This window comes from Scyliorhinus torazame, chromosome 12 (genome assembly GCF_047496885.1).
Source record: "Scyliorhinus torazame isolate Kashiwa2021f chromosome 12, sScyTor2.1, whole genome shotgun sequence".
NCBI classification, from domain to species: Eukaryota; Metazoa; Chordata; class Chondrichthyes; order Carcharhiniformes; family Scyliorhinidae; genus Scyliorhinus; species Scyliorhinus torazame.
Window position 1 is genome coordinate 209,473,921 of NC_092718.1, and position 18,161 is coordinate 209,492,081.

Consider the following 18,161-nt stretch of genomic DNA (forward strand, 5'->3'; position numbering starts at 1 on the left):
TAACCATAACCCCTCCACCTGGAGGGTGGCCAAATTCCCGCCCTGCACCACATTCCGGACCGATACCGGCTGCTATGGCTGGGTGCCCGGGCCACTGGAGCCACCCGCTACCCACCCCCTGGGCTGCATGCGTCGGAGTGTCTAATGCTGTGCATTTTCTGTCTCCCGCCCCCACCCCACCCACCCAGAAGCAGGCCGCCCATAACCGCCGGGAGCGGGAGAAGAGAGGAGGGGAACCGCTGGACCTGTGGCCCCTCACCGCGGCAGAGCAACGGGCCATGGACGGGTCCCATGACATGTGTATCACCCCCCCTCCCCCCACACCACCCTCACACCCACACCACCACCCCAACATCACCCTCACACACATCACCCCCACCCCCACACCACCCTCACCCCCACCCCCACACCAACCTCACCCCCCACACCCACACCACCCGCACCCCCACACCACCCTCACCCCCACCCCCCCCCAACACCACCCTCACCCCACACCACTCTCACCTCCACACCACCCTCACACCCACCCCCACACCACCCCAAACCACCCCCACACCACCCTCACCCCCACACCACCCTCACCCCCACACCACTCTCACCTCCACACCACTCTCACCTCCACACCACCCTCACACCCACACCAAACCACCCTCACACCCACACCACCACCCCAACATCACCCTCACACATATCACCCCCACCCCCACACCACCCTCACACCACCCTCACCCCCACACCCACACCAAACTCACCCCCACGCCCACACCACCCGCACCCCCACACCCCCCAACATCACCCTCACCCCACCCCACACTCACCCCCACACCACCCCAACCCCACACCACCCTCAATCTCACACAACCCCCACCCCCACACCAACCTCACCCCCACACCAACCTCACCCCCACACCCACACCAACCTCTCCCCCACACCCACACCAACCTCACCCCCACACCCACACCAACCTCACCCCCACACCCACACCACCCCCACACCACCCTCACCCTACACCACCCTCAACCCCACCCCACCCTCACCATCATCCCCACCCCACCCTCACCATCATGCCCACCCCACCCTCACCCCCACCCCCACCCTCGCCCTACACCACCCTCAACCCCACCCCACCCCACCCTCACCATCATCCCCACCCCACCCTCACCATCATGTCCACCCCACCCTCACCCCCACCCCGTCCCCCCAATATCACCCTCACCCCACCCCACAACCCTCACCCTCACACCACCCTCATCCTCACACCACCCTCGCCCCCACACCACCCCCGCCCCTACATCACCCTCACCCCCACACCCCCCCCAACACTCACCCCCACACCACCCTCACCACCCCCACCCCCCCAACATGACCCTCACCCCACACCACCCTCACTCCCACACCACCCTCACCCCCACACCTCCCTCAGCCCCACACCACCCACAACCCCACCCTCACCCTCATACCCACACCACCCCCACACCACCCCCCAACATGACCCTCACCCCCACACCACCGTCACCCCCAATACCACCCTCACCCCCAACACAACACTCACACCTCACTTACCCCCACACCACCCTCACCCCCACAGCATCCCCACCCCCACACCACCCTCAGCCCCATACCACCCTCACATCATCCTCACCCCCACGCCATCCACACCCCCACACCACCCTCACCCCCATACCATCCCCAGCCCCATACCACCCTCACCCCCACACCACCCTCACATCATCCTCACCCCCACGCCATCCACACCCCCACACCAACCCTGTTCCACCCTCCCCTACCCCCACCACCCCCAATCCCTCCCCGACCTGCCGTGGAATCATGTATCCCGTATTCATAGAATTTACAGTGTAGAAGGAGGCCATTCGGCCCATCGAGTCTGCACCGGCTCTTGGAAAGAGCACCCTACCCAAGGTCCACACCTCCACCCTATCCCCATAACCCAGTAACCCCACCCAACACTACGGGCAATTTTGGACACTAAGGGCAATTTTGCGTGGCCAATCCACCGAACCTGCACATCTTTGGACTGTGGGAGGAAGCCGGAGCACCCGGAGGAAACCCACGCAGAAACGGGGAGAACGTGCAGACTCCGCACAGACAGTGACCCAGGCTGGAATCGAACCTGTGACCCTGGAGCTGTGAAGCAATTGCGCTAACCACTGTGCTACCGTGCTGCCCATGTATTGTGTCTGTCAGGACCTGCTGGTGATGAGGCCGATCTTTCTGGTGTCCCCCACCCCCACCCCCAGCCACAGCCGGATCTCAGGTGCCGAGCAGCGACGAGGATACCGACACGGAGTGGAGCCATTTACCTGAGATCCGGGGTTTGGGGTTGCCTCCGGCAGCCTACGCCAGCAGCTTCTAAAAATAAAAGGCCTGACCTTAGCACCTGCAGTTGAAGCCTGTGTCCTGCACGAGAATGCAACTAGCCGCTATGCCCAATTTCAGGCAACCAAATCGGCGCGGAGGGGGTCCTACGCGACCGGATCGGCGAGCCAGGTGCCCCACGAGGCCAAACGGGTCCAGGCGATCGAGTTTCTCCCGGCCCGCGGCCCGGACGAGGGCGGCCGTTTCGCGCGCTTTTCGAGGCCTCCCGCGCTTGTGCGCGCCAAAACCTACGGCAACACTGAGAAACGTGATGCGCAGGCGCGATCGACGCAAGACCGAACTGCGCATGCGCAGTGGCGTAACGAACGCCATGACGTCACGACGTGCGGCAACTGTGGAGCTGCACATTTAAAAGGGCAATGTCCCGCAAAAGCCCGACAATGCCTACGCTGTGGCAAGGTGGACCACTACGCTGCTTACTGTCGAGCGGCTCAACCTGTTGATCTTCCGCATCTCCGACAACCTCGCAGGAACGTGCGGACCATTCAGCCTCCCCATTACGACATCCAAACCGACGACGCAGATGACCAAGATGCCTTCCGGGTTGCGGTCATTGATGGGAACCGGGTCAACACAATCAATCCGGGTGATGAATGGTGTGCCACCCTGACGGTCAACCCAAATTCGTTGCCCACCTACTAGACTGGACTTATGAGACTGTTTACACGTTGAACTCATGCAACCACTGTTTTAACATGTCTATGTTCTTCTCGTTACAGGCATTCGTTTTATCGTTCCACATTTCCATGGTTTTTTTGTTATGGTACAACCTCGTTAGTATGTCACACCCAACATCGCCCCTTGTATATAGTTAAGCCCCATGTACACGCTGTAAGTATTGCACACACACACATTTAGCTGCACTCAGTACACATTTCTATTTATAACCACGTAGGCACATAATCTTGTAAAAAAGGGGGATGTCATGATATTCAAATGAACATCACAGCACATACACACATACATAATGATAGACAGAGCAACGGACCAATTAGCACACATAACACGACAGCCAATCACAGATAAGAGCATACACAGTACAAAACAAGAAACACAACACTTCCTGGGCAGTCCATCAGGAGACGGCACAGGGCAAGGATCTCAAAGCCAGACACTCACACAGTCACCACGTGCTGAGTACCAAGTTTGTTATGTAACTAGTTTGAAGGAATAAAACTGCGTGTTACCAATCGCAACCGTGTTGGTTCGTCTGTATCTCAGAGCACCCAACACTTCAGCGTGCATGATATGTATCTGATGGTCACGCACCAACTGCACGTTCATCGAGTGGAACTCCTTTTGGTTGGTGTGGAGCGGCCTGTCATCCGCCGGTGCCTGTGGAGCGACAAGCATCATGTCAATCACCTCCCGGACCTAGCAGCAGAGTTCATCACCATCGCAGCGAATCCTGCTGCCCGGACATCCTGGTGGACTAAGTCCAAGTTAAAATGGATGTATTGTGCCGACTGGGCACAGAGGGCCTCCGTGATGGCTCATACACACCTGTGCACCAAACTCCTTGAAATCCTGGACAGGTCCGCACTCGGCACCTGCAAGGACCCTGTGGCGTAGAGGTTCAGGGCGACCGTCACCATGACAGTCACCGGGAGAGGGTATCCTCCCCCATTCCCCTGGTGCCAGGTGCACATGATCTGGTAGGTATGTCCCTCTGCTCAGCTGGAGTCTTCAACAGCATGCCCGGTCTGGCAGGTCCTCGAATGACAGGCGCTGATGGGACACACGAGGCCTCCTGCGGCGCCTCCTTTCCACCTCCTGCTCCTCAGTGTGTTGGGCGGCCGGCTCCTCACTCTCAGTCGCTGCCTCCTGTTTTTCCGGGGCAGGCTCTGCTGCTGCAGCTTCCTCCTCGAGCAGCTCCAGCTCGTACACACGAGTGCACCCCCCAGGGCTGCGCCGACTAGGAGGAAGGCCACCATTGCTGGTTGAATTCCATCCACTGCCTGCAGGGGGTGAAAGGCTGACACGTTAACGCGTACCGCCGTGCCTAACCAGGTCCAACGGGTTCATCTCCTCCCCTATCCTCGCACCCCTGGCCCCGCGACAGCATCTGGCCCTGGCGCCCATTCCTGCTGCCAGGGGTACTGTCGGCTGCCACTGTCCTTGCCAGCGGTATGCTCCACAGTCCCCGTCCGGCACCCCCCCCCCCCCCCCCCCCAACCCCCGTACGGGCTACTGCAGGGGTTGCCCTTGGGTGGGCCATGTGATGCCCCGTTGGTGGGTGGTGGCCGGTGGGGGCGGGTGGGGGGGGGGGGGGCGGGATGTCGGAGGGTGGAGTGCAGGGGTGGTGGGTGTGGGCTGGGGTGCGGTGGGTGGTGGGGTGCAGGGTGGGGGCTGGGGTGCGGGGGTGGGAGCACCCATATGGCTGATGGCACTCTGCAGAACCAGGCGACCAGCTCAGTAATGCAGCAGTCAAACGTTTCACGTTCTGGGCAGTGACAGGTTGTGTGTGCAGGAGGACATCAATAGCCTGCAGTCAGATTGAACAGAATCCCAACACGGGTCCGGCTGAAACTTGTAGCGAATGTCTGAATGTAACTTTCTTTTCTATTTCACTAGTGATTGCTACACTGTCTGCTGCTAATTATTGTCAATGTTCTTTCTTAGGCAACGTTTATGTATGATTTAGAGACCAGATACCTTCAGAATCAGGTAAAGCCGCTGAATTTTAGTGTTAATCATTCAATAATTATTGCAGTGAGACAGAATTGTGAGCTGTCAGTTTCATGCACAGATCATAGAACATACAGTGCAGAAGGAGGCCATTCGGCCCATCGAGTCTGCACCGACACACTTAAGCCCTCACTTCCACCCTATCCCCGTAACCCAATAACCAACCCCTCCTAACTTTTTTGGTCACGAAGGGCAATTTATCATGGCCAGTCCGCCTCCACCCTATCCCTGTTACCCAGTAACCCCACCTAACCATTTTATTTGGACACTAAGGGCAATTTTAGCACGGCCAATCCATATAACATAGAACATAGAACATAGAACAATACAGCGCAGTACAGGCCCTTCGGCCCACGATGTTGCACCGAAACAAAAGCCATCTAACCTACACTATGCCATTATCATCCATATGTTTAATCCAATAAACTTTTAAATGCCCTCAATGTTGGCAAGTTCACTACTGTAGCAGGTAGGGCATTCCACGGCCTCACTACTCTTTGCGTAAAGAACCTACCTCTGACCTCTGTCCTATATCTATTACCCCTCAGTTTAAAGTTATGTCCCCTCGTGCCAGCCATATCCATCCGCGGGAGAAGGCTCTCACTGTCCACCCTATCCAACCCCCTGATCATTTTGTATGCCTCTATTAAGTCTCCTCTTAACCTTCTTCTCTCCAACGAAAACAACCTCAAGTCCATCAGCCTTTCCTCATAAGATTTTCCCTCCATACCAGGCAACATCCTGGTAAATCTCCTCTGCACCCGCTCCAAAGCCTCCACATCCTTCCTATAATGCGGTGACCAGAACTGTACGCAATACTCCAAATGCGGCCGTACCAGAGTTCTGTACAGCTGCAACATGACCTCCCGACTCCGGAACTCAATCCCTCTACCAATAAAGGCCAACACTCCATAGGCCTTCTTCACAACCCTATCAACCTGGGTGGCAACTTTCAGGGATCTATGTACATGGACACCTAGATCCCTCTGCTCATCCACACTTTCAAGAACTTTACCATTAGCCAAATATTCCGCATTCCTGTTATTCCTTCCAAAGTGAATCACCTCACACTTCTCTACATTAAACTCCATTTGCCACCTCTCAGCCCAGCTCTGCAGCTTATCTATATCCCTCTGTAACCTGCTACATCCTTCCACACTATCGACAACACCACCAACTTTAGTATCGTCTGCAAATTTACTCACCCACCCTTCTGCGCCTTCCTCTAGGTCATTGATAAAAATGACAAACAGCAACGGCCCCAGAACAGATCCTTGTGGTACTCCACTTGTGACTGTACTCCATTCTGAACATTTCCCATCAACCACCACCCTCTGTCTTCTTTCAGCTAGCCAATTTCTGATCCACATCTCTAAATCACCCTCAATCCCCAGCCTCCGTATTTTTTGCAATAGCCTACCGTGGGGAACCTTATCAAACGCTTTGTTGAAATCCATATACACCACATCAACTGCTCTACCCTCGTCTACCTGTTCAGTCACCTTCTCAAAGAACTCAATAAGGTTTGTGAGGCATGACCTACCCTTCACAAAGCCATGCTGACTATCCCTGATCATATTATTCCTATCTAGATGATTATAAATCTTGTCTCTTATAATCCCCTCCAAGACTTTACCCACTACAGACGTGAGGCTCACTGGTCTATAGTTGCCGGGGTTGTCTCTGCTCCCCTTTTTGAACAAAGGGACCACATTTGCTGTCCTCCAGTCCTCTGGCACTATTCCTGTAGCCAATGATGACATAAAAATCAAAGCCAAAGGTCCAGCAATCTCTTCCCTGGCCTCCCAGAGAATCTTAGGATAAATCCCATCAGGTCCCGGGGACTTATCTATTTTCAGCCTGTCCAGAATTGCCAACACCTCTTCCCTACGTACCTCAATGCCATCTATTCTATTAGCCTGGGGCTCAGCATTCTCCTCCACAACATTATCTTTTTCCTGAGTGAATACTGACAAAAATATTCATTTAGTTTCTCGCCTATCTCTTCAGACTCCACACACAATTTCCCATCCCTGTCCTTGACTGGTCCTACTCTTTCCCTAGTCATTCGCTTATTCCTGACATACCTATAGAAAGCTTTTGGGTTTTCCTTGATCCTTCCTGCCAAATACTTCTCATGTCCCCTCCTTGCTCGTCTTAGCTCTCTCTTTAGATCCTTCCTCGCTACCTTGTAACTATCCATCGCCCCAACCGAAACTTCACACCTCATCTTCACATAGGCCTCCTTCTTCCTCTTAACAAGAGATTCCACTTCCTTGGTAAACCACGGTTCCCTCGCTCGACGCCTTCCTCCCTGTCTGACCGGTACATACTTATCAAGAACACGCAGTAGCTGATCCTTGAACAAGCCCCACTTATCCAGTGTGCCCAACACTTGCAGCCTACTTCTCCACCTTATCCCCCCCAAGTCACGTCTAATGGCATCATAATTGCCCTTCCCCCAGCTATAACTCTTGCCCTGCGGTGTATACTTATCCCTTTCCATCATTAACGTAAACGTCACCGAATTGTGGTCACTGTCCCCAAAGTGCTCTCCTACCTCCAAATCCAACACCTGGCCTGGTTCATTACCCAAAACCAAATCCAACGTGGCCTCGCCTCTTGTTGGCCTGTCAACATATTGTTTCAGGAAACCCTCCTGCACACACTGTACAAAAAACGACCCATCTATTGTACTCGAACTATATCTTTTCCAGTCAATATTTGGAAAGTTAAAGTCTCCCATAATAACTACCCTGTTACTTTCGCTCTTATCCAGAATCATCTTCGCCATCCTTTCCTCTACATCCCTAGAACTATTAGGAGGCCTATAAAAAACTCCCAACAGGGTGACCTCTCCTTTCCTGTTTCTAACTTCAGCCCATACTACCTCGGAAGAAGAGTCCCCATCTAGCATCCTCTCCGCCACCGTAATACTGCTCTTGACTAGCAGCGCCACACCTCCCCCTCTTTTGCCTCCTTCTCTGAGCTTACTAAAACACCTAAACCCCGGAACCTGCAACATCTATTCCTGTCCCTGCTCTATCCATGTCTCCGAAATGGCCACAACATCGAAGTCCCAGGTACCAACCCATGCTGCCAGTTCCCCTACATTGTTTCGTATACTCCTGGCATTGAAGTAGACACACTTCAAACCACCTACCTGAACACTGGCCCCCTCCTGCGACGTCAAATCTGTGCTCCTGACCTCTATACTCTCATTCTCCCTTACCCTAAAACTACAATCCAGGTTCCCATGCCCCTGCTGCATTAGTTTAAACCCCCCCCAAAGAGCACTAACAAATCTCCCCCCCAGGATATTTGTGCCCCTCAGGTTCAGATGTAGACCATCCTGTCTGTAGAGGTCCCACCTTCCCCAGAAAGAGCCCCAGTTATCCAGAAATCTGAATCCCTCCCGCCTGCACCATCCCTGTAGCCACGTGTTTAAATGCTCTCTCTCCCTATTCCTCATCTCACTATCACGTGGCACGGGCAACAACCCAGAGATAACAACTCTGTTTGTTCTAGTTCTGAGCTTCCATCCTAGCTCCCTGAAAGCCTGCCTGACATCCTTGTCCCCTTTCCTACCTATGTCGTTAGTGCCAATGTGGACCACGACTTGGGGCTGCTCCCCCTCCCCCTAAGGACCCGGAAAACACGATCCGAGACATCACGTACCCTTGCACCTGGGAGGCAACATACCAAACGTGAGTCTCTCACGCTCCCACAAAATCTCCTATCTGTGCCCCTGACTATAGAGTCCCCAATTACTAATGCTCTGCTCCTCTCCCCCCTTCCCTTCTGAGCAACAGGGACAGACTCCGTGCCAGAGGCCCGTACCCCATGGCTTACCCCTGGTAAGTCCCCCCCCCACAAGTATCCAAAGCGGTATACTTGTTTCTCAGGGGAACGACCGCAGGGGATCCCTGCACTGACTGCTTTTTCCCAGTCCCTCTTACAGTTACCCACCTATCTCCAATCTTTGGTGTAACTAATTCCCTGAAGCTGCTATCTATGACCCCTTCTGCCTCCCGAATGATCCGAAGTTCTTCCAACTCCAGCTCCAGTTCCCTAACTCGGTCTTGGAGGAGCTGGAGATGGCAGCACTTCCTGCAGGTAAAATCAGCAGGGACACTAACTGCATCCCTCACCTCAAACATCCTGCAGGAGGAACATTGCACTCCCTTCCCTGCCATTCCTCTAACTTTCTACCAAGATCTGGCTAACAACTAAATTAAATTTTTTATAAAAAATAATAATAATATAATAAAATATGGTACTTACCTCAGACCAATGGGTTTTATTATTAGGTTAGAGGAGGAGGGCGGGTGGGAGACACTACACGTGTAGTGTCTCGGGTTTCCTCTCCACCAGAATTTATTGGTGAGGGTCTTCCCAGACGTCCGCGGGTCGACTTCCTGTTCCCGCCTAAAACACTAATTAAAAAAAAAAAAAAATTCTCAGCTCCTGCTGAAATTGACTAACCAGCCAGCTCCACTCCCGCCGAAATCGACTGGCCTGCCCCTGCAAAGACAAGTGCTTTTAAAGGACAGACTTACCTCCCAGCAATCACTTCCGCACTGCTCCCGCTGAAACTGACTCACCAGCTGTTCTCCCGCCGAAATCGACTGGCCTGCCCCTGCAAAGACAAGTGCTTTTAAAGGACAGACTTACCTCCCAGCAACCACTTCCGCACTGCTCCCGCTGAAACTGACTCACCAGCTGTTCTCCCGCCGAAATCGACTGGCCTGCCCCTGCAAAGACAAGTGCTTTTAAAGGACAGACTTACCTCCCAGCAACCACTTCCGCACTGCTCCCGCTGAAACTGACTCACCAGCTGTTCTCCCGCCGAAATCGACACATCTTTGGACTGGGGCGGAAATTGGAGCACCCGGAGGAAACCAACGCAGACACGGGGAGGACGTGCAGACTCCGCACAGACAGTGATCCAAGCCGGGAATCGAACCTGGGACCCTGGAGCTGTGAAGCCACTGTGCTAACTACTGTCTACCATTCTCCGCCAGCTCGGGAACCACAATATCGGTGGTGGGTGGCGGATATCTACCACGCTGTTTTTTGTTTTTTAAAATAAATTTAGAGTACCCAATTCATTTTTTCGAATTAAGGGGCAATTTAGCGTGGCCAATCCACCTACCCTGCACATCTTTGGGTTGTGAGGGCGAAACCCACACAAACACGGGGAGAATGTGCAAACTCCACACGGACAGTGACCCAGAGCCGGGATCGAACCTGGGACCGTGGCGCCGTGAGGCAGCAGTGCTAACCCTCTGCGTCACCGTGCTGCCCCTCCCGCTGTTTTTTATTGAAGGATAATTTCAGGAATAACTATCGTTTTGTTCCCAGGGGATCACCATGCCTCAGATTGTCACTGGTTTCATAGCCAACATCCTCAATGCTGTCATCAATTATCTCTTCCTCTTTGTGTTGGCACTGGGAGTGGAGTAAGTAGCAAATGAGTTTTAAAATTTTAAACGTCAAATATATATTTGATTCCCGGTTCTGATAAATGAAGCTGTCACTGAACTTTATCTGAAGCTGCCTTTAACATGCACACTTGTTTCTCAGAGGCTCGGCCGCTGCCAATGTTATCTCTCAGTACTGTCAAGCTATTCTCCTGTTTGGATACATTCGGTGGAAAAAGCTGCACGTTAACACCTGGGCAGGTAGGTTTCAGAGGGGGCCATTCACACCTTGGACAATGATGTGAAATGAACAATTTCTAATTGGAACAAAAGTAGAAAATGCTGGACAATCTCAGCAGGTCTGAGACAGCATCTGTGGAGAGAGTAGGGAGCTAACATTTCGAGTCTGGATGACGCTTTGTCAAAGCTTGAGAGATCTGGAAATAGGGTCAGATTTATACCGTAGCGGGAGGGGGGCGGTGTGGAGCGGTGGGGCTGGATAGGGGGCCAGTGATAGGTGTGTCATGATATTCAAACACACACATCATGATAGACACACCAACAGACAAATCAGAACACACAACACCACAACTAATCACAGACAAGGACAGGGACAGTATAAAAGGACAAACACGACACTTGGTGGCCAGTATTAGCTGGAGACCAGGACAAGGACAGACCTGTTACACTACACACTCAGGGAGACACAACGTGCAGAGTATCCAGAACAAACTGTATATAGTAAGTTTGAATAAAACAACGTTGCACCAAATACAACTGTGTTGGCTCATCTGTGCATCAGAGCACCCAACACCACAAGGTGGAGATAGACAAAGATGTCAAGGGCAGGAGACAAAGGAATGTAAATGGGAGTGATTAAGGCTAAGAAGGGTGCTGATAGTGCAGCACGGTAGCACAGTGTTTAGCACTGTTGCTTCATAGCCCCAGGGTCCCAGGTACGATTCCCGGCTTGGGTCACTGTCTGTGCGGAGTCTGCACATTCTCCCCGTGACTGCATGGGTTTCCTCCGGGTGCTCCGGTTTCCTCCCACAAGTCCCGAAAGACGTGCTTGTTAGGTGAATTGGACATTCTGAATTCTCCCTCTGTGTACCCGAACAGACGCCGGAATGTGGCGACTGGGGGCTTTTCACAGTAACTTCATTGCAGTGTTAATGTAATCCTACTTGTGACAATAAAGATTATTATTATTATAGTGGCACATAAAGAGATTAGAATGTGTAAATGGCAAAACAAAGGTGAGCAGTGTGTCAAAGAGCAACTAGGAGCAGTTGGCCCTCGTGGAGTGGTGGGAGGGGGGACAATGGTGAGGGTAAAACAGATCAATAGAAGAAATGAAACTAAAAATAAATTGATAGAAATACAAATGGGGTGAAGGTGGAGGAGAGAGTTCACAGTCTGAAGTTGTTGAACTCAATGTTAAGTCTGGAAGTTTGTAACGTGTCTAATCAGAAGATGAGGTGCTGTTCCTCCAGTCTGCGCTGGGCTTCATTGGAACATTGCAATAGGCCAAGAACGGACATGTGGATGTGAGAGCAGAACGGTGAGTTGAAAGGGCAGAAACAGGAAGTTCTGGGTCCTACTTGCGGATGGACCGAAGGTGTTCTGCAACGCGGTCACCCAGTCTGCGTTTAGTCTCTAATTGGACCCTCATTATACACCCCACGGTGGGGTATATGGCAACAAGGTGGATGTATAACTGTTCCGTCAGTCACCTCGAACACAAACTTACCAATCACACATTGATGAACAATATAAGTGTTTGGATCCTTTACTGATGAACAACACACTATAGACAGAGTAACAGGAGAGCCCTATGTCCGCACGCTAACACGGGATTATTCAAACTGCCCTGAACATGTTGCCGCTCGTCACTTCCTGTGGTGATGATGAATTTAACTAATGCAAATTCAGGGATATGCTAATTGGAACACTCCAATATGTTAGACGTTTAGCTGCTGTTGTATAAAGAGTCAAAGGTTCTGCTCCTTTTCCACAAACACCTTTATTACACTTTAACAGACTCTGCACAAAACACTATCATCACATCACCTGACACAAAGGCCACCTGAAGCCCCTTTACAGATCAGTGTCAATTATTGGATACTTAACATAAATGAGGCAACTAATTGCAATGTCTCTTAATCCATTACTTAACAGTCTCCTCTTCCTTGGAGAAAAAAAAATAATTAGGTGAAAACAAAATTTCAAGAAACTCAAAAACACACATGCAATTTTCCCCCTTCTTTATTTCATTTTTTTTTGGAAGAAAAAAAACAGTCACAGAAACAGGCGCCCCTTCATTAACAATATCGAAATGTTTCTGTGAACTCGCCCCTCTTTTTGTGAAACAGTCTGACAATTGATCGCTACTTCGACTCACTTAATTTTTTCTATTACCCCTCTGTCCAACATCTGCTTCAAACTTGCAATGTCTATCCTTAACCTTTTTTCATTGACACTTTTTGTAGAGTGCACATTTTCCCACAGGGATTTAGTGTCAATGTGACAGTCAATAGGTACATTACCCAAATCCCCTAATCCCCAAATTTCTGTCAGTATCTGAGATATATAAATGCCATATCCACCGCCTCTACAAGGCTTAACATCTCAGCAGCCAAAGTGCTTTTGACCACTCTCCTTATTTTCTGTGTTTCCCACACAAGAGGGCAACATTTACCATTGTTCCCCAAAAGGAAAATTATAAAACCTCCTGCGTTTTAAACCCCATCACATAAATTTGCATCACTATAAACTATGAGTTTCAAGTGCCTACGGTCACTTAAAACTTGGAACCTCAAAACACACTCCTGCATTTTTAGTTTGGCCAATGCTTTATTTGCTCTTATTATGTCTTCCACTTTGGGATCATTCACTTTTGTACTCAACTCTAAGACATCAAAACCCATGTCCGGTCTAGTCTGTCTACCTAACCAATTCAGTTGCCCAATTAAACTTCGCAGTTGCTCTTTTTTCATTTTTGAAACAATTACGTCTTTTTGTGAAACCCGGCCACAACTAATTGCTACTGGACTGATGCTTTCCAAATAAGATCGCTGACGTAAAGTTGCCCCTAACTTAGTCTGTCTGATTTCCAGTCCAATATATTTAACTGCACCGGAAGCCTGACTTCCAACCCTGAATTCTTTCCTCAAAGCAGAGATTACAATAGCTTTGAAATCACTAGTCCCACCCCACAAAAAATCATCGACATGCATCATAAAGATGCCAGAAAGATTTCCTTTATCGTGCTAGTAAAACATTGCCGGATCTGCTTTCAACTGCAACAGCCTAACTTTAACAAAACTGACCTTACCGAAAAATACCAGACTCTTGACGCATCATTTAAACCACATACACATTTGTTCAACTTCCAGAGTACCCCTTCTGTGTTAGCTGCCTCTTTAGGAGGACGGAGAAAAATGTCTCTCTGGAGCTGATGCCCCTGCGAAAAGGCAGCTTTTATATCTATAGATTTACAATCCCATGCCTTTGTGGCTAATAGAGCCAAGAAGATATTTAAAATAACCTTTCCGATGTAGATGAATCTACTCTTAAATCCTGATCTTCTAAGTTTTCTTCAAATCCCCTTGCCACAAGCCTGGCCTTCGCTTTATAAGTTCCATCCGGAAGAACCTTTTCCGTGCAAATCCATCTGTGGGATAGAGCTCTTTGTCTCCTATCCGGTACTTGCGTGTATACCCCAAATTCACTCCAACGATTCAGTTCTTGCTGTTTGGCACCTTTGATAATTTTTTCATCCAATTTATTGGAAGCTTCCAAAATCTCACGTGCATGTGGGCTTCTACTCCTATTAGTATTTGTAGTCTTACTCATGTTCCGAGACTTTGATAAACTATGTCCCCTCTCCCGCCTGGTTTTTCGTTCTTTACTGTTACTGCTTGATCTTTACCTTCTGCTGTGGGATGTCCTTTCAATAGTTCTCAACCTTTTCCAGCGGACCTGTTCACTATCTGATGTGCTATCTGAACTGGCACTGCCTTTCTGTGCCCTCCATTTTTGAACTTCATGTTCCCAATTCATTGTCCTGTACTTTCAACCAATATTTATACTTTCCAGTGGCCTTCCCTGCTCCACTAATAACAGTCGCATCCTTCCATTGACTAGACCAAGTATGTCACTTTTGTACCAACTTTTGGCAATTGTCCTTTTGGAAGAATGGCCTATTCTAATTCATCAGAAGTGTTGTGTTCCTCTACAGAAACCCTGTCTATATCAGTTAACTGGTCCTCATAGTTCTATAACACGTGCGTACCAGATGACCCTGGTTCCTCATCATGTCTGTCTGTTCTGTCTAAATTTGAAAATTTGTAATCTGTACCCATTATCCTATGTACCCTAACAGTTTGATTGCCATGTTGCAAAATAATTGTTTTGCCATCTATGCCTATGATCTTCCCTGGGCCTTTCCATTCATTAAAATTGTCTTATACTATACAATGTCTCTTTGCTGAAAAACGGTATTTGATGGCCGTACATTATGTCTTGAAGCTCTGCGAATTCTTTCAGAGACTTCTGCTTCCAAAAAAGCTTTTCTACTGCTATGTTATGCATTTAAATGCTCAGCAAAGGCAGAGCTAATTCCCAAGCTGGAGGCTGGTCATCCAAAATGGACGGAATTTTAGAATTTCTACCAAACACTAATTGATAGGGACCATAGCCCCCAACCATCTGCAATGAATTCTTTGCCTGTACCGCCCATGCTAAAGCTGAATTTAGCTTGCAATTCGGCCGATCTGCCAAAATTTTCCGGAGCATGTCATCGATTACAGCATGGTTTCGTTCACATACACCATTACTAAATGGGCTTTCCGCAGCCGTATTCTTAACTGTGATATTCACGTTTTCACAGATATCCCTAAACTCATCATGAGCAAATTCTCCCCCATTGTCCATAAGGAATTTTGCCGGTGGGCCCATTCCTGTCCCTATCCATTTTTCCACGATTTGATCCAGAATTACTCTCTTTTCTTTACTTCGTACAATCGTTGATTGACTAAATCTGGTTGCTAAATCTACAAAATGCAAAATAAATATATTATTCGCTTTATCCCAGATCTTAAGGTCCATGGCCACAATGTTGTTAAAATCTCTGGCATAAGGTAGGGTTACTATCAGTCATGCTGATGTCCTTCTGTATTTCCTACAAACTTCACAGCGGTCACTAACCTGTTCTATCAGTTTGTATAGTCGTTATCCCTTACCCCAGCATCCTTTAATAAATTTTTCAGCCTCCGAGGAAACGGATGTGCAAATTACCTATGCACTTTTAATACAACAAGCTTTTTATCAGCTAAATTCCCATTTTCAACTGCCATTAACACATCCTTAACAACTGTACTTGAAATATTATTTGTCAGTAATGGAATATAATAGTGTCCCGACTGTGTAAATTGTAAGTCCACCGTCTTTCCAAAAACTGTTGCCTTATCCTGTTCCATATCCAGTTTCATGTGTGCTTTCTTCATCGACAGTTTGCTCAGAAGCAAAGGTATCTCACTTGATGCAACATCAATGCTAATGAAACGATTCACTCTGGCAATATTGCAAGGGATCGCCACTCTGTTCAGCGACTTCAGAGTATTATCATCCCCAAACCTGAAACTTGTGGAACTTTCAAATTCCTTAACCTTGTTACGATTTACAGCATTCAAGGAGTCCAGGTAACATTTTAACCAGTCAATTCCACACACAGTAGATGTGCAGGCACTGTCCAACACAGCACAATTGAAGGATTCTGCAACCAACACTCTCATTACCGGTGTAAAACTGCTTGTTAATAGGACAATGCCTTCTTTCTGGTCACTATCTTTTTCCTCTTCTGACTCTTCTGTGTCATGTGTCGCTTCAAACACTCTATTATAACGTGTTGGACAGTTGAAAGCACAATAGTGTTGAGAGTCACATCAAAAGCATCGATTTATCATGTCCTGTGCATTTCTGGGGTTCATCTTCCGATTGTAGGTTCTAACTGGGTTTCTGTCTTCATAATTTCCGGGTTCCCGATCTCCTTCTATAGTCTTGGAACATGTTCATAGCCGTACGATTTCGCCCTCCTGTTAGCAGTGCATCTTCCATATTCTGCTTTACAGCTGACTGACCTATTTGGGTCATCAGAGCCATCGGAATTGAATGTTTCCCCAGAAACCTTTTTTAAAGCTTCTGTCATCTGATCGAATAAGGTATCCTTATCTGCAAACTGAACTCCTGTCAAAACCAGGAACCTATCCATGTTGCTCACTCTAGCACAGTCAAGTAATTTAAAGGCCAACACAGACTGTGGAAATTCCAGATTGTGTTTCTGCAGCCTTTTATATAGTCTGCCAAATTCCATTATATAGTCTTCAATGGAGAAATCCTCTACTTTCCAGAACCTATCAAAATCCGACAATGCTTCATACGCACTTAACAAGTCATTATTTTTATAAATCTTATCCATATAATGTAATAGAGTCTCCAGACCATCTTCTGAGTCTAACTCTTCCAATTCCAGCTCAGAAAACACGTTGCTCTGGATTTTACTGTTGTATGGTAGAGAAAGAGCCAATGCCATACTTTGTTTTCTCTTTCCCAAGGCAGTTACCTTAATCCACATAACTACTGTACTTCTCCATTGGTCGTACGATCCCCTTTCAGAAAATAAGGAGGGGATAGTCATATCCGGCCATCTTTACCCTAGGTTCAGCCATATATCGTTTTCTTTTCTTCTCACTCACTCCTTGGTTTGGTCTGGAAAAGTTGTATCTTTCAACCCTTCACATTTGCACAGCAACCATCCTCTGCTACCATTTGTTAGACGTTTAACTGCTGTTGTATAGTCAAAGGTTCTGCTCCTTTTCCACAAACACCTTTATTACACTTTAATAAACTCTGCACAAAACTCTATCATCACATCACCTGACAGAGGCCACCTGAAGCCCCTTTACATACCAGTGTCAATTATTGGATACTTAACATAAATGAGACAATTAATTGGAATGTCTCTTAGCCCATTACTTAACACAATACACACATTAAAGCAACAATCACAACAAAACCCAGAGTCAATTTGAAAGCTGAGGTGATCTGGATGTTGATGATGATTTTCTCTATACTGCGTCAGTAACTCCATTGTTGTTTTTTCTGTGTAGGATGGTCTACTGACTGCCTGCAGGAGTGGGGCCGCTTTACACGGCTGGCAATCCCCAGCTTGCTGATGTTATGTGCTGAATGGTGGGCCTATGATTCGGGAATGTTGTACGTAGGTAAATAAACAAATTCACAACTTAACAGAACACGCCTCCCACTAATGTTAAATGGGTGATACACTGACCGGGGGCCTGTTTGGAAATGTAGAGAAAATAGATACTAGAAGGAGATAGGCATGACCCCCCCTCCCCCTCAACTTCGGGCCATGAGGTTTACAATGATTCACTAACACTCACAATATGAAATGATTGAGGGAGAATCTCACTTTGACTGGGATTGTAGAACAGTCCAGAGTCAATCCCTGATGTGGTGATCTTTGAGCGGGGTTTCCAAGATGGAAGGCGTAATGATCACAAAGACACAAAAAGTATTTTGAAGAACTAAACTAATTTTATTAGCACTACTAAATTTCATTTCAACACTTA

At 48.7% G+C, this 18,161-nt stretch overlaps 1 protein-coding gene across 1 annotated transcript in view; it reads left to right on the forward strand.

Moving 5' to 3' along the window:
* LOC140386931 (multidrug and toxin extrusion protein 1-like) overlaps positions 1-18,161 on the forward strand; it is a 113,485-nt gene that overhangs the window by 57,811 nt on the left and 37,513 nt on the right. The window contains exons 6-9 of the mRNA XM_072469835.1: positions 5,021-5,065; positions 10,451-10,548; positions 10,673-10,770; positions 17,679-17,792. Coding sequence (XP_072325936.1) covers positions 5,021-5,065; positions 10,451-10,548; positions 10,673-10,770; positions 17,679-17,792 — 355 coding nt within the window. The remainder of the gene's footprint in view (positions 1-5,020; positions 5,066-10,450; positions 10,549-10,672; positions 10,771-17,678; positions 17,793-18,161) is intronic.